Source organism: Puntigrus tetrazona, chromosome 11 (assembly GCF_018831695.1).
Source record: "Puntigrus tetrazona isolate hp1 chromosome 11, ASM1883169v1, whole genome shotgun sequence".
Lineage (NCBI taxonomy): Eukaryota > Metazoa > Chordata > Actinopteri > Cypriniformes > Cyprinidae > Puntigrus > Puntigrus tetrazona.
The window spans coordinates 21,036,592-21,057,940 of NC_056709.1; the positions used below are offsets into that span (position 1 = coordinate 21,036,592).

At 39.1% G+C, this 21,349-nt stretch overlaps 2 protein-coding genes across 8 annotated transcripts; one reads left to right on the forward strand and one right to left on the reverse strand.

Moving 5' to 3' along the window:
* Positions 1-719: 719 nt before the first annotated feature.
* On the forward strand, positions 720-3,702 carry si:dkey-13a21.4 (uncharacterized protein LOC494576 homolog). Of its 3 annotated transcripts, none has more exons than XM_043251979.1 (5): positions 720-906; positions 1,468-1,594; positions 1,743-1,961; positions 2,035-2,156; positions 2,299-3,702. In XM_043251979.1, exons 1-5 carry the CDS (start codon positions 854-856, stop codon positions 2,303-2,305), a joined length of 528 nt encoding a protein of 175 aa, XP_043107914.1. In that variant the 5' UTR covers positions 720-853; the 3' UTR covers positions 2,306-3,702. The 3 variants fall into 3 exon arrangements, with proteins under 3 accessions (XP_043107914.1, XP_043107912.1, XP_043107913.1); XM_043251978.1 differs by having other exon boundaries at positions 725-906; positions 2,035-2,160; XM_043251977.1 differs by having other exon boundaries at positions 722-906; positions 2,035-3,702.
* Positions 2,942-17,790, reverse strand: hcfc1a (host cell factor C1a). 5 transcript variants are annotated; one of them, XM_043251976.1, is made up of 29 exons: positions 17,634-17,790; positions 16,298-16,502; positions 15,295-15,443; positions 14,682-14,842; positions 14,388-14,596; positions 14,198-14,282; positions 13,996-14,102; positions 13,343-13,522; positions 12,848-13,186; positions 12,604-12,755; positions 12,316-12,510; positions 11,946-12,164; positions 11,747-11,851; positions 11,455-11,671; positions 11,011-11,147; positions 10,771-10,903; positions 10,435-10,631; positions 9,521-10,075; positions 9,127-9,430; positions 8,440-8,567; positions 7,946-8,278; positions 6,980-7,205; positions 6,594-6,884; positions 6,239-6,342; positions 6,018-6,155; positions 5,736-5,921; positions 5,035-5,332; positions 4,874-4,937; positions 2,942-4,626 (listed from the first exon to the last, which is right to left on the reverse strand). In XM_043251976.1, exons 2-29 carry the CDS (start codon positions 16,491-16,493, stop codon positions 4,587-4,589), a joined length of 5,448 nt encoding a protein of 1,815 aa, XP_043107911.1. In that variant the 5' UTR covers positions 16,494-16,502; positions 17,634-17,790; the 3' UTR covers positions 2,942-4,586. The 5 variants fall into 5 exon arrangements, with proteins under 5 accessions (XP_043107911.1, XP_043107910.1, XP_043107907.1 ...); XM_043251975.1 differs by having other exon boundaries at positions 6,621-6,884; positions 9,127-10,075; XM_043251972.1 differs by having other exon boundaries at positions 9,127-10,075.
* Between the last annotated feature and the right edge of the window lie 3,559 nt (positions 17,791-21,349).

The window sequence follows — 21,349 nt, forward strand, 5'->3', positions numbered from 1 at the left end:
TAATAACAACATAAAGTGCATTAAACATTGCGGTTTCTAGGGGTGTGAAGGAGGGGGCCTGTGAGTTTAATGACAAGCTAATAACTGAATCATAAAACTGTCAAATTAAATAACACTAAAACGAAGTGCTTACTAAAAGATGTAGACGAACACTGCAGTAACTCGCGAAATGCTTTTAATGTTCATTTTGAACCTGGAAAGTAAAAAAAATAATAATAAAGAACTGTATGTCTGTTAAAGGAGTTTAATATAGGCCTATATTTGTGATGCCCTTTAATTTTATTTTCACCTAGTGATTTTTGAATTAATTTTTATAGCAATTTATTTATAATAAGAAAAAAACAGTGCCATTTTATTCATTCATTTATAATTTTTTTATTAATTCATATACTGCATGGACAACAGTATCTAACAATATCCAGCAACTAGAATGAGCTATTGTTAATTTCCACATTTACTAATGTATTTTAATGTATTTATATTTCAAGTCACATTCAAAAATATTACCATAAATGCCAAATGGTGGTCATTTTGGCCTACTTTATTAAAATTAAGAACAACATGACAACTAGTATTTTCAAATAGGCCTATCATAGAAGATGATAGATTTTAAAACAGCCCAATATGCCAAGTCCAACGTTTTTGACAGCCTACACCACCAGTTTAGTTTATCAAGGCGTTTGTTTACCTTACCCTGTTAGGTGGTTAACCATTACCTATTTTGCAGTGTTTTCTTATGGATCCGTGATATGAACAGGACATTACAGTCTGAAATGCAGAACGAAGAGGTGTTGTCTGAGATGAGGCTTGTCATGACCTCCTTTCATTGAAAACAGCTTTGGTCAATTTTATCATGACAGACTGGAGCACACCACACTTGAAAGTCATTCTTATCGGAAACTCTGGGTGAGTGTCTGTCTTAGAAAGTTAGTTTTGATGGTAAACCTACTAGTGAAGCGTGTAATTGTGCAATTCACATAAAAGGCAAAACAAACAACTTCTTTGGTATCCTGTTACAGTGCAGAAAATATCCGTAAGAACAACAAAGATCTGAATGCCACCATTTGTTACGACTGTTATCTTGATGTTTCTGAAAGAATGTTATACCTTTATTTGCAAATGTTGCATTACATTGATAAAAGCATTTTAATTTTTTTTAAAGATTACAGTAATGGCTCACGAAAATGGACATAGCCTACATTATCCCATGTATAATTTTTTGGACCCAAAAAGACAAAGAACAACATACCAACAAACAAGGAAGTAAAGAAAAAAACTAAAAGCAGTGTTACTGTCTAAACATGGAAAACCTCAACAGCTGCTGGTGTTTCTAAAAATATTTAGCCGTATTTACAGAGGAAGCTGGTTCTGTAACTCATTAATGAACTATATTGCTTAAGTTAGGCTATAGTATAATTTTCAATTAACTTTCTATTCAGGTTTTTTTTTTCTTTTCTGTTTGAACAGAGTGGGAAAGTCTTCATTTATGAGCCGGTTTGTCCACCATCGCTTTACTAATTTGTATCGCGCCACAATCGGGGTCGATTTCCTTACTAAAGAAATCACTGTTGATAAGAGATCAGTGATTCTTCAGGTGAGATACATTTTACGTTCATTTATGTTAAACCCAGTTGTTCAAAATAAAAACCAGCATTCATCTGAAGTCATACACGGGATCTAGAGACAGTTTTCATTGCAGTAGGGCTCTACAAACTGCCATGCAATAATACCTCTTGCACCAGATCTGGGACACTGCAGGGACAGAGAGGTTTCACTCTCTGGGTACCACACTGTATCGTGGAGCTCACTGCTGCCTCCTAGTGTTTGATGTTACCTCGCCAGTCTCCTTTGATGCACTAGACGTCTGGAAGAAAGAGTTCCTGGTGCAGGCATGTCCCTCGGACCCCTCTGCGTTCCCTTTTATAGTGCTCGCCAATAAAATTGACTTGGATTATCGTGAGGTTAGTCATCAGTGCCGTATTACGAGCCGTGATCTAACGACTTTGCTTAATAACTGATAGCTCTGATTGACAGGTGTCCCCGAGCAAAGCCCAGCAGTGGTGCAGTGAAATCGGAGCTGAATATTTTGAATGCAGCGCCAAGGAAGACATTGGCGTGGACACGACTTTTCACGGCGCGGCACGAGCGGCCCTGCAGTATGTGAGTTCAAGCTGTCTGTATAAACTAACCAAAATTATTATTTTCATTTTTCATCAGAGACTGGCCAGGGATAACATACCATCCTTAGCTTGTACCAATAATATTAAGTTATAGCTGTTTGTGCAACGCTTTCTACAGTTCGTAAGTCACCATGTGGAAAATGAAGAAGACATCCAGATTACACAGAAACAACAGGAGAAGAAGCCAAGTAAAAAATGCTATTGTTGAAGCAAGGACAAGGCTCTGTGCTAATGAGCTTATCTATGGAATCATGTTAACAAAGTTACAGGCAAATGTCTGCTGAGTTTTTCTTATTTTTGTTAAAGTAGGTGCAAAAGCACAGCATGACATTTACACCATTTTAAAACACACTATTAATGAAAATACAAGAAACAGTGACCCCTCAACAGTACAATGCCCCAGTATTTATGTATAGGAAATGTTTTGAGTGTAAAATTAAAATTTACTGTGTACAACTAAAAATAATTTAAAGCATGTTTTCATAAAAAAAATCTTGATTGATGTATTTGTAAAAAGACATGAAAATAAAACCTCATGAACCACTTTATTTGAATACTATGTTGGGATATCATTTTTATTTCATCTGAAAGAACTCTTATAACCGAAATAACGTAAACGAGTCCTCCTCCGTATCGATTCAGCTTTCTGAAAAATGTTTCATCAAATATAGCTACTCAAACGACCAACAATCCTGGAAGACACTAGGAACGAAATCTCGGGATGTGCTGCCTAAAACTAAAGAAATTAATCAGGGAGACAATTTGTTTCTGTTTCTTTTATAAGTCAAGACAAAAAAGGCAATCAGGAGATGACCAACATGTAAAAACGTTGTACAGGTAAATATATAAAAGGCCAGGATATCATCTTCACTGCTTGCGTTATGAATGAACTATATTACAGTCGAATCCGAACTTGGCTTTCACCAAGAGTGAGCACAGCCATCCTCAAGGAGCCCACAAGGAGACATACAGGTATACACAGAACATTTAGTTTGCATACCTCTCAGTTAATCAAAGGTGGAAAAAAAAAAAAAAAAAAAAAAAAAAAAAAAAGAAATTTATCTTCACATAGACAACTTCCTTCACAATCTAGGGCAGAGAAAATTCTACAAAGTTATTTTGTGAAAAAGTTAAGAGGACAAGCCAGAGGAAGGGAAAAAGCTGAGTGTTTACTAATAAATGGCAATCTGGTAAGGTGAGAAAAAAAAAAATATATCGAACAATGTTTTACGATTTTTACATCTCAAGGTTTGGCATACACAAACACAGAGTGGAAACAAGCGTAGCAATATGCAGTAAACAAAGTAAAAGCCCTTCAGATGTTTACATCCTTTTCAACTGTAGCACATCACCACTCAACTTTGAGCACAAATACAATGTCTTTCCTTTTGTAAAAGTACTTGACAAGAGAATGGCGCATCCAAAAAGCCCTTTTTTCCACAAATCCTTAAACCAATGGGGATGGCCAAGAATTTTTAAAACAAAAACAAAAAAATAAAATAAAAGTGAGTTTAAAAAAAAAGCACACAGACATACACATACAGACAGGAGAAAAGCTTTAAAAATACAAAAATAAACTACACAAAGATCTTCTCCATCATCGCTTGCTAATTTTTTGGGAAGTTTTTCTTTTTTTCTTTTTCTTCTTTTTTTAGTTTTCTTTTTTTTGTTTGTATGGCAAATCTCAGTTCTAGCAAAGTCTCAGTCCTGCCAGTAATGCACCTCCACGGCCACTTCTTTATTCACTTCTCTATTTCTGCTCAATGCAGAAGTGCAGACTTCACCAGGAGGCTGGAGTCCAGAACGATTCCTTACGCAGATCTTATTTCACTGAGCCGTTCAAGTGAAAAATATCCCCTCTTGTCTGAGGACAAGTGCTTGATTTGTTCCCCATTTCAGTTTCTTCCCCCTCACATGAAAATGACATCAGTCATCTCCGATCAGAAATCCTCCCGCAGTGTCCACACATTTACCGTGAACTAAAACTTCACACTGAAGTCCATCGCAGAAAAAAAGAGCTACTTCATTTGAGCCCAGCTGACAGAACAAACATTACAAATATCTTAAAAATGGTGTTTGAATTTGCTGAAGCAAGATAAAGACTTTGAAAGAAATGGGGGGAGAGCAGAAAGGAAGACTCTACAATGGAAAAAGCAAATTTGTTTTTTTCTTTCTCCCACTCCAAGTATGTTGAAAAATACTCAAAAATAAGCGATGTGCTTTTCTCCATTCATACTATTAACAAGAAAAAGGCTTTCACTAGAAAACGTATTGATAAACACTATTTCCTTGCAGATTTTGTGCTGTTTTGATTGATGTTTAGAGTTGAAGAGGTGTTGAATCTGGATGGAGCGTTAGGAGTAGTGTAAGTCTTTCTGGTCTTGGAGGACAAATGGAGAGAGATGCTCACTGGTCCATTCTCGCTTTCTTCTGACCTATCCCTTTCCTGTAATAAAATGTATAAGCATTTTAATACTCAACCATTATTTCTACTGCAGTAAAAAGAAAATACCTTTAAGAAGGATGCATTAAATTGATAATATGATGACATTTATAAAACAGTTATGCAGCTTAATATCATCCGTAGACGTCAGTGTTACACGAGCCTTAAAATGTGCCACTAACATGGATCAAACTGTGGTAATATACAACATTATTATTGTATATTTGATATATATATGGGAGAGACTCACGTATCTGGTGAAGAAACTGCTCTTTTGGGGGCAGGCTTTGCAGAAAGGCCATCTTTGTTAGATTCTACAAAAGCAAGATGCGAAACGAATCAATTGTTAAAAATCCACCACGTCACTGCTTGAAACAAAAACCAGTTTGGTCCACCGAAGAAAACCTTTACCTTGCAGCCATCGCACTTGTGTAGCCGGGCCATAACCTTTCTCGTTGCGTGCAGCGATGCGGAAGATGATGGCGGGTTTGGTGGTGTAGTCTATGTGGGCATTGGACAGGCTGGTGGACTGGACCAGACAGGAAGGATTTGGCCCACAGTAAACACGCATGAAGGCAAGCTGGGCCGGAGCCGAGGGTTTGGCCTCTGTGGTCTGACTGCTCTGGATGGCCAGATACACAGAGTACTCCGTGATCTTTCCTGAGGTCACGGATGGGGGCTCCCATGTAAGGTGTGCACCGTCTGGACTCTGAGGACAAAAATAAATAAAAAGGATGCGTTTTTAATCAGTGTAATGCTAAAAATAACTTATGCTTAAATAAGTTACTTCTTTGACACAGTGCTGAACTTTCTTCATTACCCCAGCCTCCAAGGTCATGATACTTTTTATTTTCAGAAATCATTCTAATATGCTGATTAATTCACAAAACTACTATTTTGAATAAACACAATCATTGGAAGAATTATGCTGTTTTTTTTTTTTTTTTTTAAATCCTAGAAATCTGAAAAAAGCAGTCCTCTCTCCAAAAAAAACAAAAACGTTGAATAGATATGCTAACATACTGAATTAAAGTCTAATTAATTAAACAATCATTCAATTTATTTTTCATTAACTTTATTATAAAACCCTGTTAAAAGCGGTAAGTGCAAACCTTGCTGATCTTTATGGCACACGGTGCCCCAGGGAAGCCTGGTAAACAGGTCTTGAAAGCAGATATTTCCGAAAAGGCTCCACGGCCACATGTGTTTATACCCGCCACACGGAACTTGTATGCTGTCCCGGGCTGAAGGTCCACCCTCTTCATCTGGCTATAGTCAGGAATTGTGCCAGAATCATCCTGCAGCATAACACACAAGGTCTGTCAGTATACTTTTACAAACAAGCAATGAGACGAGCTCCTAAAATAAAGAAGTACAATCTCATTGTGGCTCACCTCAACATAAGCGGCGTCATCTGCAGGCATGTAGAAATGCGTTACAACCATATTGGTCACTTTGACAATGCCAACATCAAACCACTGGTTTTCCTTTTTGACTAGAGGTTTGATGGTAACAGTGGGAGGGTTTTGTTTCTGTGGGGGGAAATCAGAAAACAAGATTTTAAACTCACACAATTTAGTGCATATTGCTATGATTCTTTACCTACGAAACTTACCGCAGCCTCAATACCATTAGCCACTTCAGTCAAAGCAGCAGCTGCCTGCATCTTAGCTGGACTGGCAACTACTACAGGGGCTAATGTGCTGGATGGAGCCAAGGCTACAAAGGAGAAAAAACAAAACATAATTATGACAAATTATTAATAATACAAATAATAAAATGCAAATTTGTTGTTACATTTTGACATTATATTAAAATACATGATGTTTTTATCTGTAAGCAGCCTACTGCCCATTAGGAACACACAGTTAGTCAACACGGTAAATAAGCTTGATAAACTTGAACAACAACTAATGTGATTTAAGACAAAATCATGCATAATTAAGCTAATAATGTTTCAAAACAACTACCATAGAAGCGTGAAACTTGACACATACTCTCTGCCGAGGTGCTAGGCAGCAGTCCCACTACTGTACTTGTGGCAGCAGCAGCAATCTCGCTGTGTCCGTTGCTTTCTGATGAGGGATCATTCAGGCTGTCAGCTGGAGCCAAGCCTTCAGTGGGCAGTGCAGCCTGAGCAGCAGCTTGCTGAGCTGCCTGGAGCTGCTGTTGCTGCTGAACCAAAGCCGCTAGTTCCTGCTGGGTCAGAACAATGGGTATGGTGTGGGTCTGCTGGTCGTCTCCTCCGGCATCACCAGAGCCTGATGAGGGAATGAGACAGAATGAGCTCTGGACTGAATATGAACACATGCAGGTCCGTAGGTTGAGATGCCGCAGAAAAATGATGGTGACTCACTCATAACAGCCTGCTGTGCTGCTTGTAGTACAGCCTGAATGGCGAGGGCTTGGGCCTCTTCTGTCGCTGCAGCCTGGGCCGCTGCCTCTGCGGCTGCCGTGACAGCCAGCTCCTCTGGGGTCAGACCCGTCACCATAAGCGTTGTGGGTTGCCCGTCTGACATCAGCTCTGGTGGCAAGGCCAGCGCCTCAGCCTGTGATGCTGATGCTGCCTCTACACCCTCCATCTATTTGTTCAAATAAAGACTTAAAAGGTATAGTTCACCCCAAAAATGTAATTGTCATTAATTACTCATGTTGTTCCAAACCTGCAAGACCTTTGTTCATCTTTGGAACGCAAATTAAAGATATTTATAATGAAATCCGAGAGCTTTTTGATCCTGTATAGACAGCAGGGGTAATAACACAATCGATGCACAAAAACATAGGAAAAACAGTTCCTGTGACTTAATGGTTCAATTAATTTTATGAGGCTACAAAAAGTACTTTTGTGTGCAACGTTCTTTAGAGCATGTTTGTGCATGCACCGTGATACCAAAATGCCACCAGGGTGACATGGGGGGGTGGCAAATTGTTTTTTTTTTTACTTTCTTATTGCATAAAAGGAATTATCATAGCTTTGTAAGATTATTTTAATGATGGTGGTAGTGCCTTTGCTGTGTATGGGAGGGTCAGAGAGCACTCAGATTTCATCAAATATCTTAATTATGAAAAATAATAAACGTAATACTTTTTGCTAATTGCCTCGATTTTACAAGTTAAAAGCAAAAATACAAAATGTATATTTATTTTGGTAAGAAATTAAACTAATTAAATTTTTTTGTTGCAATTCCACTAGAAATAAAACTATGCGTCTATAAAAAGGAATTGAATATTTTTGATAAGTTAAAAATGTTAAACTAAATATTGAATATAGGTCTTACATAGCAATAACTAAATTGTACAGTTAGAATGCAGCTGATTGTACCTCAGCTGTCTGTAGCTGCTCCTGAGCAGATTCTCCCACTGCCATGCTAGAAGTGTCATGTTCCATGGGCACTGCCCCTTCCTCCGCCTGGCTCTCCGCCTGCATGGCTACCGCTACAGCTTCTCCCTGGAAATCACTCGGCAAGGCGGCTGCCTCCGCCTGGAAGTCACTTGGCATTGCTTCTGCCCCCGCCTCTGTCTGGAACTCTGCCTGCATAGCGACTGCCTCTGCTTCAGCCTGGCCTCCTGCCTGCAAAGACTCTGCTTCCGAGCTATCCATAACAACCGGCTCAGCTCCGGCCTCCGAGGATGACTCCGTGATCGAAGAGATGGACTACAGAGGAAGAACAGAGAAAGAAAACCTGCTGATGTTATAAATGCCTCTTTTAGGGTCAGGTTTGTATTCATTCCAAAACTGTCTTCCCTAAATTTCTCTAATTTAATATCACATTAATCAAATACAAGCACAACTTTAAGATCTCAAAACACACTCACCGGAACAGCAGGTCCTGGTAGAGGTGTTGCCTGTGTGACTATAGTAATGGCTCTGCTCTGAGGTGCTGCAGTGGACGGCAGGCCTTCTGTACTGGTGGTAGATTCTGATGTCTCACCACTCTGTTGGGCTAAAATGTACAAAATAAATGGTTACAATCAACTTTTAAAGAGACAGGAAAAAGATCAATTGCAAGTAACAGAAAAAAAAAATATTGGGTCTCATTCACTAATTTGTGCATGAAATCTATGTACACACTCAGAGTAGCCTTACAATTATGTTAAAAGGGAATTTTATAGAAACAAAGGTCAGCTTAAAAATATGTACCATTTTCAACACTGACAAGTTTTTTTTTTTACATCAGCATTTTAAAATGCTAAAGGATCATGTGATACTAAATACTGGCATAATAAGGCTAAAAGTTCAGCTTTGCCATCACATGAATAAATTATATTAACCTATAAATTTTATTTATTAAAATGCAGCCTTGTTAAGTATAAAAGACGACTTTTAAAACCCCCTTCAATAGAATGAGGTTACAAATAAATTATGCAAATGCATTTCTTCTACATTCTACAAAATGTATTGTGCATATAAACACAAATAACTCAATCATTAACAAATGAGACCCATGGTTTGTAAATATTATACATTTTTAGATTTAAAAATCTTTTGGAAATCTAAAGTACCTGTTCCCTCATCTGTCTCCATACTGCAGGTTGCAGTGGTTGCAGTGTTTGTCGTGCCTGTCTCGTGGGTCTCACAAGGTGGGTTTGAACAGACCCTCTGCACGGTCCCTGTCTGATTTCCGCCCATATTAGAGGATGCGGTAGTAGCTGTATTGGTGGTGCCCGTCTCGTGGGTCTCACAAGGTGGGTTTGAACAGACCCTCTGCGCCGTTCCTGTTTGATTTCCGCCCATATTAGAGGATGCTGTAGTAGCCGTATTGGTGGTGCCCGTCTCGTGGGTCTCACAAGGTGGGTTTGAACAGACCCTCTGCACGGTTCCTGTCTGATTTCCGCCCATATTAGAGGATGGTAGCTCACCCGTCTCGTGGGTCTCACAAGGTGGGTTTGAACAGACCCTCTGCGCCACCCCAGTTTGATTTCCACCCATGTTAGATGATGCCGTGGTTGCTGTGTTGGTAGTGCCCGTCTCGTGGGTCTCACAAGGTGGGTTGGAGCAGACCAACTGGACAGTTACAGCAGGAGCTGTGCCCATATTTGAAGATGCTGTGGTTGCTGTATTGGTGGTGCCTGTTTCATGGGTCTCACATGGTGGGTTGGAGCAGACCCTCTGTACAGTGCCCATGTTTGCAGATGCGGTGGTGGCAGTGTTTGTTGTACCTGTTTCATGCGTTTCGCAGGGAGGGTTGGAGCACACTCTCTGTACTGTGCCAGCTGGTCCAGCGCCCATATTTGCCGTCGCTGTGGTGGCTGTGTTGGTGGTGCCCGTCTCATGAGTCTCACAGGGTGGATTGGAGCACACTAAAGTAACACTGCCAGAAGCGTCGCCTGCACCAGACTCAGTAGAGGTGGGCTGCTCAGAGGTGGGAGAGGCCAGGATGGAAACGGGCAGATCTTGGCCAGGCTGAGCCTCCACACCACTAGGTGTTGTTATGAGAGTCACCTGGGTGGGCTTAAAAGAAAAAAAACAACCAAGATTAGGTGACTACAGATTACGTAATTTAGCATAAGGTTAATTAGACATGGTTCATTAGATAACATGAACTAAGATTGAACAATACTTCTACAGCATTTATTAATTTCAGCATTTACTAATGCAAGTTGTGCTTGCTAAAATTGGTCAATAAAAATTATTAATACTGTAATAAATATTGTTCATTGTTCGTGTTAATTAATACATTAATGTCAATGAATAACGCCCTATTGTAAAGTGTTACCAAAATAAACAAACAATAGCTACAATAATTTGGGTATAACTGTATACAACTGCCTTAAGAACATTCTGAAAAGATCACAGTGGCTGGTCCTAACCTGCATGGTGGAGGTGACGGAGGTCAGGTTGCTCTGAGCAGCTGACACAGCGGTAGCATTAATGACCTGGCTGGAGAGGGTGGCAATCGTGCCCAAAGTGGTGATAGGGGTTCCCAGGGTGGCGTTGGCACTGGCTAAGCTTCCTCCAGCTAGGCTGCTAGAAACTGTTCCTGTGACTGTGCCAAGAGTTGTTACACCTTGGAAAGAGAACACAGTGAGAGGAAAACACTTTAATCATTCATAATAGAGGTTGCCAAATTACACTTGGCAGAGAAGCGCATGCAGTCCTTTAACAACAAATGTTAACTTTTGACTTTATTAGACTAATATCTCTACCAGTTGTTCCCTTCACAACTAGTGTGGTCACAGTTGGCTTGACCCCAGGTACTGGAGACACGAGACGCACTCCTCCCATAGGCACAGTGCGAAGGATGGTTCCAGGCTGACCAGGAGCTCCCTTCAGAACAACCTTCAGAAAGGAAATAAGAAAAAGCCAGATAAGAAAACGGGATTCAAGTGCTTCAACAACATCATGTTTTCCATTTTGCACCAGATATTCTGAAATATCCCCAATACCTGTGTTAGGCCTTGCTGGCCAGCTGCTGTACCAATCTTAGGCACAGCTGTAATGATTTTGCCAGGAGTTCCAGCTGTCATCATCTTTGTGGTGATGATGGTAATAGGACTCTTAACCCCTGTACTGCTAGTCACACCTACAACAGAAAACGGACGCTCATTAAATTCAAACAAAGCCACATGAAATATTATCATCATTATTAATATATTAATACAAACACAGTTATTAAAAGTTGTTAATTATACACCAACATAAATCAATTAAAATATGTTAATAACAATGAAATAAGGCATGTTCATAAAAACGAATTAAATGTCTTAATTGAACTATGACCTAATCCTGGCTTAGATTTATGGCCTTACCCTGTTTATTAAATCAGCAATTTTTATTACGAGTATCGAAACACAAAAAGATTTCTTGACAAAATAGCCTATTTCTTTTACCTGCAGCTCCCTGCTGTAGAGCAGACATGGGGATTGTTTTAATAATAGTGGTGGTGCCTGGTTTGTTGGTGGCAGAGGGAGACATGCCACTGATGCCCAAGATAGTGGGCTTGTTTCCTGTGCCACCTGCTTGACTGGTGGTAATTATGGTGGTTGGTTTTCCATCCGCAGATGTTACCAGCTTCAGAATAGTGCCAGGTGGGAGGGGACCCTTAGTCTATGAAATAAGAATGACATTGAAATTAATGTGTCTCAGAAACTTAAAAATAGTCATGCTATGGGTTCAATGTACCTGTATAATCTGAGTCACTGGGTTGGAGGAGGCCTGTCCCGTCACAGCAGCTGTCTGCACTGGTTTGGTCTGTACCACTGACACAACCTTGCCCAAGTTGGAGATCTAAAAAAAAAAAAAAGAAAAAAAGAAATAAGTTAATCCGTTTGATCTTTTTACCTTTCAGATTATTTCTATGCCAGAATTTAAAACACTGTACCAAGTTTCCACCCATGGAAAGTGGGCTCTTGACAAGAGTGATGGTCTTGGTGACTCCACCCACCACCGTGGTCATAACCTGAGCCTGCTGGGCTACGGTAACTGTGCCAGACTTGTGCACAGTGATGATTGGCCGAGCTGCTGTAGTGGGACTGGACGCTGTTGGAGTGGCCACCTGTGCAGCCGCAGTCTTTAGCATACGAGTGGCAGGGTTGCTTACCTACAACAAAATAAAATAATAGTTACGATAGTAGTGCTGGCCAACCAAGACTGCAACTTGCCACTAAAAAAAAAAAAAAAAAAAAAAAAAAAACACACACACACACACACACACACACACACACACACAGTGATAATCTTAAAATGATTACCATGACAGGTGATGCCACTTTAACTGTGGTGGGGAGAGTGGTGGACCCAGGTGTCACAGCCACCGTTTTGACAATTGTGGCCCCAGCCGGCATATTGAGAACAGTGGCTCCAGGGGAAGGAGGGATTTTCTGTGTGGCTGCAGCAGCTGCGGCCAAAGCTGCCATTCCACTCATCTGAGGGCTGCCACCAATGGGCTAGAAAACAAAAGGGAAAAAAAAACCTTTTAAATACAACAATTTATAAGACATCAACAGTTTAGAGTCCAGCTTTAATGTTTCAATTCATACCGTTCCTTGAGTAGTCTGTGTCGGCACTACCATGCGAACACCTGCAGGAAGTGATGTCATAGTGACTGGGGACTTTCCAGCCTGGGTGGCCTGCCGCACAGTGACAATTGACGTCCCAGTGCCTGACTGAGGGGCTGCAACTTTCAGTATAGCTTAAAAGTAACACATAAAAAGAAAAAAAAAAAAAGTTAAACAACTTTCTACAAGTCAATTTAAGCTACTAACAATTTAATAAAAACGCTACCTGGTCCACGTGCTGTTGAGGCAGCCACAGGACTTGCAGGTGTGCTGGGCAGGACTGAGGTTGTGGGAGAAGCAGCCTGGGACACGAAGGTGATGCCACTTTGCGGCAGACTCTGAGCAGATGGAGCAGCTGCAGCAGGCGCTGGACTCTTAGGCGAATTTCCAGGGAGGGAGGGAGCTGCGTTGAGGGCTGGTGATGTGGCAGCAGTGGCTGATGGGATATCATATTTCTGAAGCTGAAGCAGGTACATGTCTGCTGTAGACACCGCTCCCCAGCTAACCTCCAAAGAATTTGTGTTGGCCCGGACAAGCTGTACCCGTGAAGGAGGATTAGGTCGCTCTGCAAAGAAAAAGTGCAAAAAAAAAACCAGTCAAATTGCATGGTTTAATGCAATTTGTGTATTAAACCATGTGTGAAACATTTCATGCATATGGGTATTTTACAAAGCAGTGTAACTGCCAGAAATACTCCACACTTCATATGTGTTGCACCCACCTGTCTCCAGGTACCACAGGTCTTTGCAGCACACCTGATTGTTCCAAGCCTTGCGGTACCCATCACGTCCACTCCAAACATAAAGTCTGTTGTTAATAGCAACAGAGCAATGTCCTGCCCGTGCACGTGGTATGTTGTCCTCCAAAGTGTCCATCAAAACAGTCTCCCATGTCAAAGCGTCTTAAAGAAAAAAAAAAACAAAAAAAAAACACTTATTTTGTAACAGTCATCAAATTCCAAAGTCCTACCATATTAATGTTAAGATGATCACAAAAATGTATTGTTTACTTAATGATTTTAATAATGCCTTAGTAATTAGTAAGATAAATACTCTGTAGAAGTATTATTCATTCTTGTTTCATGTTAACTGTTGTTAACAAATGAACCTTATTGCAAAGTGTTACCAGAAATTCACACTTTTATTCAGCAAGGATGCATCAAAAAAAGCTGTTACTTTGAACCTTATATTTAAAGAACACCAGTTTCCACAAAAACTAAATAAGAATCGTTTTTTGTGCTCCAAATCGGCATGTAAAGGACGAAAATTCAACTTTGCTTTCACAGAAATCAATTATTTAAAAATGAATAATGCATTTTTAAACTATTACATACTTTTGAGAAAAAAAACCCCAAAACAAACAAAAAACACACACCCAAATTCAGGCAGGCAAGTGTGTTTGTACACTTCCATTCCTTCTCATGTGTGGCCACCTTCACATCATCCATCACTAAAGGAACCCAGCCACCAAAAACATACATTCTGCAGACAAAACAGATAAAAGGATTAAAGGTCACTATTGCGTGCATTTAGGGAATGCCTCTGTTAACGCAATTCTAGATTACACTGAAACTCACTTGTTTGTAATAGTGGTGGCTGAGTGAAGGCTACGGGGGAGGGGAGCCGCGCCGCTTATTGCAGGCTTGTTCCAGGTCAGTGTATCTGTAAAGCAAAGAATGGCCTAATTATTGCTTTCCCCTAATTGATTGGTTGAATTAATGACCAAAGTCTGACAAGCAGCACATTAAAAACAGATAACCTTCATACCAATATCCAATGTCCAAAGATCTCCCAAACGGCATCCACTCATTCCTCCATATATAACAAGACGGGACTTCTTAGTAGCTTTTTCAGTATAAACTACAGCAGTGTGGCTCTCTCTCGGAGGAGGCAGCACTCCGTATGTGACCGGTATATCCCAGCCCACAACGCTGGAGCCCGGACGCAGCTCGAGGGTATAAAGGTCATTCAAATATCTGGAAGCACATTTAAGTCAAACTATTGAAGCAAATAACATGCAAATATTTATTTGCAGAGCACATTATCAGTAAGAAGTAATACCTGGGAATGTTGTTCTTGGGGTCTTCACTGTCATTGGCAAGCCCCCCAAAAAGATAGCACTTGTTGCCCACAAGAGAAAAACTGTGGCCCAGGCGAGGACATGGTGGTGCTCCATTTTTAGGGGCTTTCGGTTTCAATTTTTTCCATTCCCATCTGCTTGCCTGATAATAGTAACCACAGGAAGAGGTTTTATTAGCACTAGGCATCATACATTGGCGCAGATGCAGAATTACATTAAATAACTTAGGATCACACACTACCACACTTCCACAAACTGACACAAAAACCTTGCAACTTATTGCTTGAATACACAACAAATAGAAAATGACAGAATGGAAGCTCACAGACAAAAATCACAATTGAGTTTTTATGGCATGTGAAGATGCCATACATGCCGTAATTTACAATTACATATATAATACATTTCTGCCTCATATGGTGTTCTGGCCCTAACACGCACCACCTAAAAATTCAGCGCCTGTGCCCATCACACACTACGTAATTTTCTGTGAAATCTCTCAACTTGACTTTCCAAAATCACCAGGTCAGCTACATCTTTAGGCAGCTGAAATACTTCAGCCTGCAAATTTGGGGAAAATCTTTTTATCCTCACCTGTAGCTCATAAAGGTCGTTGCTGTACTTTCCATATTCCACCATTCCACCGAACACTAATAGACGTGTGCCATCACATACAAAACCATAAGCTGCACAGCCTGGAGGGATGTCTCCACGAACAGCTGGTATGAACCACTGGTTTGTTGCTGAAAAAGAAACATTTCATGACTCATTCAACACTGAGTGATAGGTGCAGGAAACATGCAATACTACTCTTGTGCAGTTTTAAAGCCAAAGCGAATACTTTATAAACTCAAAGCACTAATTATCAAAATTAGGCATTAGGACAAAACTCAATGACAAGCTGTGACCAATAGTGGGATAATATAACACCATGAATTATTTGGTGAATTAAAAAAATGAAACAAGTAGCATTTGGAATTTTTCTTCCATATTGTTTTATGTAACAAATTATTGTAAAAAAAAAAAAAGAAAAGAAAAAAGATGGGGTCACAGGAGGCACTTTGTTAACATAAAAAAAAAGAGATTTTATGTACAAGATTATTTATTAATTTATATCAATAATCAAACATTTCTGGAAATACCTACTGGCATGGTATTGTCTAGTCTAGAGAAGATTAATTTTCACAATAATACTAAATGTAATTTAGACTCAAAAGTCAGAGTATTCGCGCAAAGATAACAAAAAGGCGCACTGTTGCACGTGCAGGAGGGGGCGTGCGCGTGACGCGGCCAACGTCCATTTTTGTTTTCTGGCGCCTTTTTCTTTTCACAACAGAAGACCTGCGAGCGACACGCGCTGCGTCAAACACGGCAACGAACCCACCGATTATTTTACACACACAACTGTTATGATAATTATATTTCGATTGTTCTTCGTAATGCAGAAAAAAAAGTACGAGTGTCACTTAAAGTTAAGTCGGACCTTCATCGTTGCGCACGAGAAATACAATGAAAAAAAGTGTAGTAACAAGGTAAACACACGTGATATAACCTCTATGCATATACAAACGTTCCCCTAATAAAACAGTGTACTTACCAGTATTATAAACGTGCAACTCGTCAACGATCCCTTCGTTTCCTCCGCCGAAAACGACCATCAACTCCTTGATGGCCACGGCTCTGTGCCCGTGTCTCGGTCGAGGAACCGGCCCGGACCATCCCAGAACCCGCTTCCATCGCGGCTGCAGCGGGGCTCCGGTGGTTCCAGGCAGAACGGAACCGGGGGACGTCATGTCCTTTTACTAAGGAAAAAGGGAATGTACTTAATGGACTCTTGGTCACTAACATATCTGTTCTGATGAGGTCAAATCAGCGAAAAATATAGTTCAAAACAGAGTAGTGTGTATATACTTAATAACGCGAATATAGACATAAATTGTTGTAATATTACAGCGGCGCCATCAAACCCCCAAACACTGGGTTATTCAGAAGTTTGATTAATTCAGGAATGCCGCCATTTTGGCGCTTGCAGACGAGATAAAAGCCGACAAGTTAAGTCTATAATATCGCGTACAGCAAGTTCAGCATCGATAATTTTATATACAAAAAACCACAAAGCAACAAGTTGTAGTTTATAAAGTCACGTCACAAAATTACATTAGGCGGTTAAATGTCCCCGATGCAGAAAGAGTATCAACCCATGGAAGTCGCCATCTTGAAACAAACCTCCGCCAGTCTGAAAAATGGCGGAGCGGCAAATAAAAACAATTAATTTCCGTCAACTAAATAGCAAGTGTACGTGAGAAAACTACACACTAACTGCTAAGTGAGAATTGACCAAATTACCATCCGCGAAATACTTCGAAGGCACGCAGAGATGAAAAATCAGGGACTAACACTCGAAACCCAGTCCCCATTTGCTGCAGAAGGCTATTTTCATGCCTCTCTGGGAGTCGCCATCTTGTCAGCCACTCAAAATAGCAACAATACTACATTTTAAGCGTGCAATTTCGTTTCAGTGCAGTGCCAAACAAAACCATAACTCGGGTGCTGCAGTTTCAAAGTGGTCTGAGCATTTAAACGAGACCTTTTAGCGTGCATAACATTCGTGCAGCGGAATGCGGTTCCCAGCAGCGCAGCTAAAACACACATCTAGCCTCGTTTCGCCAAATCATCCACACATAAATAAGTAAGCGCAAATACATCCCGATACATACGATGTGAAGATAAGTCCGCGCAAGTCTCCCCCGAGCGAAAACTACAGACAGCTTGGTTTTTATTTAATTCATGCCGCCCCGGTGTAAGCAGCCATCTTGTCGTCAAATCAACCCACTAGCAGCTCCCACAAGAAAAATGGCGGCTAAGTGTATGTTCGCCATCAAAAAATACACATTTCGCCTCAATACGTTATCTTCGCTAAAAGGCATACGTACGAGATTCGTGTTGCGATATCCGAGGAACTGTTTTGACGGTCTGTTTCTGAAATTATTGCCCAGGTTCATCCAAATCCGCTAAGAAGTATCCACTCTCATGCCTGCCTGGAAGCCGCCATGTTCTTGACAATGTACAGCCGCTCCTTCAGCCACCCGTAACAAATATGGCTGAATTACCACATCCCTCTCTAGAGCTCTTTGTAAAACAGTCACTCGCGGTTCAGATATACAATCGTGCATTTCCTAAGCAATTATTTTACGTTCGTCGTACCATATAGGCACTTGTTTGAGAGCTGCTAAAACTATTCAGGCGATTTCTACACATTTTTACACTTTATATATTAAGGGCTTATTGTCCCACACTAAAGATGGCGACAAAAGTAGAAGTTTATTGTTAGATATTCGTTTTTTAATCAATTTCTTTGTGCAACTTATACACGGATATGTATGATAACATTATTGCTACGTTCGAAGATGAATCTCTAAGTTAACCACGAATGATGAATGAACACGGGGTTTTCTTATGTGTTTTCTGGAAGTAACGCCCCCTTAGAGGAATTCTTTCAGTGATAGCGCTCGAGCTAAACGCAGTATCACTCAGTCGTCCACATAAAGCCGGTTTTGTTATCTCTATAGAAACATCTAAAGAAAAAGTATTTTAACTCAAAGCTGTGAAAGCGTTTTTCAACAATTTTAGGGAAAGCAGCTTTTGCATAAAAGCATAAATGCAAAGTAAAATTTGCAAAAAAAAAAAAAAAAAAAAATGCATAAATGTAATTATGCTGTCAAGTCAAGTTGGGCTTTATTGTAATTTCTGTATATATATATATATATATATATATATATATATATATATATATATATATATATATATATATACATACATACATACACACACACACACACACACACATATATATATATATATATATATATATATATATATATATATATATATATATATATAAATAAGAAACCTATGCAACAGTTTAGCATAGACTATAAATATCTTATAAATAGTTAACTATACATAATCTGAGACTGTACAAGAACTTTACATAAATACTGTACAGTAGAGATATATTTTGTACACTGAAATTTGTGCAAAACATATTTTGAGCATGAAATTGTGTTGTCTGCAACAGGGAGTATTTATAAAGTGCTTGATGTGCGTACAGCGGAAAGAGTGTGTGACACACACATCATAGGGTTCTTCTTCAAATCTAGTGGCAAACTCTAGGCAAAAATTATATAATTACATGCATTAATAAGTGTTTAATGGAAGTGAGGGTGTTAAATAAAAGGTTTATTTACAACATAATCGCTTGTGTGAAAGCTATTATAATGCTGCAGTTACACCCGAGGATAGCCTATATGAAGTATAGCTTTTGTTACAAACACAGCTAAGTATAAATTTTTACGCAAAAAAAACAAAAACTTTTTGACCAAATAGAATAAAATTTGTCACTGCAAATTAGGAATAGCAGTTTAGATAATTATTGGATTAAATATATAGTAAATAGTTTATATATCTAAGAAATTAGTGTTTGTTCTATTTATAGTAAGTAGATTTCCACAACAAAAAAAATATGCTTTAATACAGTCTTATAGACACACTCTACAGATTGATGTTTCGGTAAACAATTTTCACTTGTTATATATAGTAGTAAGTTAGAGACCTGTTTACAACCTTGCCTGGTTCTTAGTTCTTCCAGTTTTTTTTATGCTAGGTGGCACTGTAGCATCTCTCCATTTTCCTGCAGTCTACCCCATCTGTACTGACTTACAACAAAAATTAACAATAATAATAATAACAATAATTATTCATTAAAAAATGCATATATATTGGTGAGTTTGTGACACTGACAAAATATTTTTATGGAACATGAAATTACTAGTGCCTTTTTTCATTTTACTCCCCATTTCATGTCATGATTGTATAGGAGGAACATTCACTTTCATGATTTAGATATAAAGGCATCTCATTTGTGTCACATTTTATTTTTTCTTTTATGCAGGCAACTGTGGTATCAAGAGGCTCTAAATAAAACTTTTGCAGATGATCCATCAAAAGGTCAGCAATCAATTCAAATGTAATTACACGTCCCTGTAAAAATCTACTAGTGTCCGTCTTGTCGAATCAGATTAAACACATGGATAACTACTTACTTACAAAATAATCTTTTCAAACACAAAAGCTTTTTAATCCAATGCACATAACAGCATAGTATTTAGTTACATCTAGCAACAACATAGCATATATAGTTTATGCTTTTTTAAATTATTGTTTTCATTTTATTAATCAAGGAATAAAAATAGTGATGCCCATGCTGTAATTCAACATGTTTGCGTTTCTCAAGGTTGTGTTGGAACTGCTACTATGATTCAAATACCTTAAAAAGAGGCTTGTGATCATTAACTTTGTAGCAGACTCCTCCCTCTTCCGGACTTGTTGCGTTGTCAACTTTTAATCAGTGTGACCCTTCAGTCTTTGACCTGCTCCTTTTTACTACAAGTCATTACACAAGTAATGGAAAATTCCACGTTTTGTCAAGATGTGAATTTTAGCATCAAAATATCTATGTTAGTTTTTATCTAAATTATGGAGGTGAACTACCAGAACAGTGAAATGAAGTACTGATGTTCATGTTGATTAGATTAAACAATTAAGGCATCATGTAATGTGTGGAAAAATCAGATACAGGATGTGGCAGAAAAGAGGGGAAAACCTGTAATCCTCTGTGAACACTTCCTTTCACTCAAAGTGATTTTGCAAAAGCATTATTTCTCTTTAACTCAGGTAATTTAATTTTTACAAACCCAGTCATTCATGTGCATTATATGCAAGTGTGTAACGATTTATAATAGATTGCTTAACATTTAGTAAAGCTATTGTATCTTTTTCTAGACTTCTGTTTATTTACTCTGGTACTCTTCTTTTTTAATGTTGATTGTTGAATGCCGATGTCACTTTTTTTATGTAACATTACTTTGATTATATAATAATTAACAGATCGCTATTACATCAAATACGTTAAAACTGACAGTATAATCCAATATTAAAAACAGAATTACAACAGCAAATCTTCACTTATGAATAAAAGACTGGTGAAAAAAAACTGTATAAGATGGCAGTAGGCATACTGACACAAACTCAGCTCAGAAGCAGGTTAATGGACCGGAGATAGCTATGTGACGCACTTACAGGTGTCTTTACCTCAGGCACCCCTCTTAACTGGTCTACGCTGACTGTGGTAGTTAAGAGCCTTAGCACAAGTCCAATAATTAGCCCTAAGCCACTAAACAGATCATCATATGGGTCATACAAGTGAGGAAGACCAGAGATTAAAACAGAAAGAGGAGGGAGGGGACGGAGCTTTGACCACTGAGAGTGACAAAATGGGCAGAAAGAAAGCTCATCTGCAGGGATTTTAATGAGAATGTTTTAAGAAAATGATCATTTTGATAATGACATAATAAGGACATATATATGCACCTTTCTTTCTTCCTTCCTTAATTACTGTTACTTTTGTTGAGCAAAGTTTCTAAGGTCCTGAATACTTCCCAGATGACTCGACGTATGTGGCACTAAAAATACTGCAATATAATAATAAGTATAGTATGTTTAACTTTAATAGTAATAGTTGTTGAATGTTTAGTTGGGCATTTTTATATTAGCTACATGGTAAACCTATATTGGTAATCCGCTGTTTACT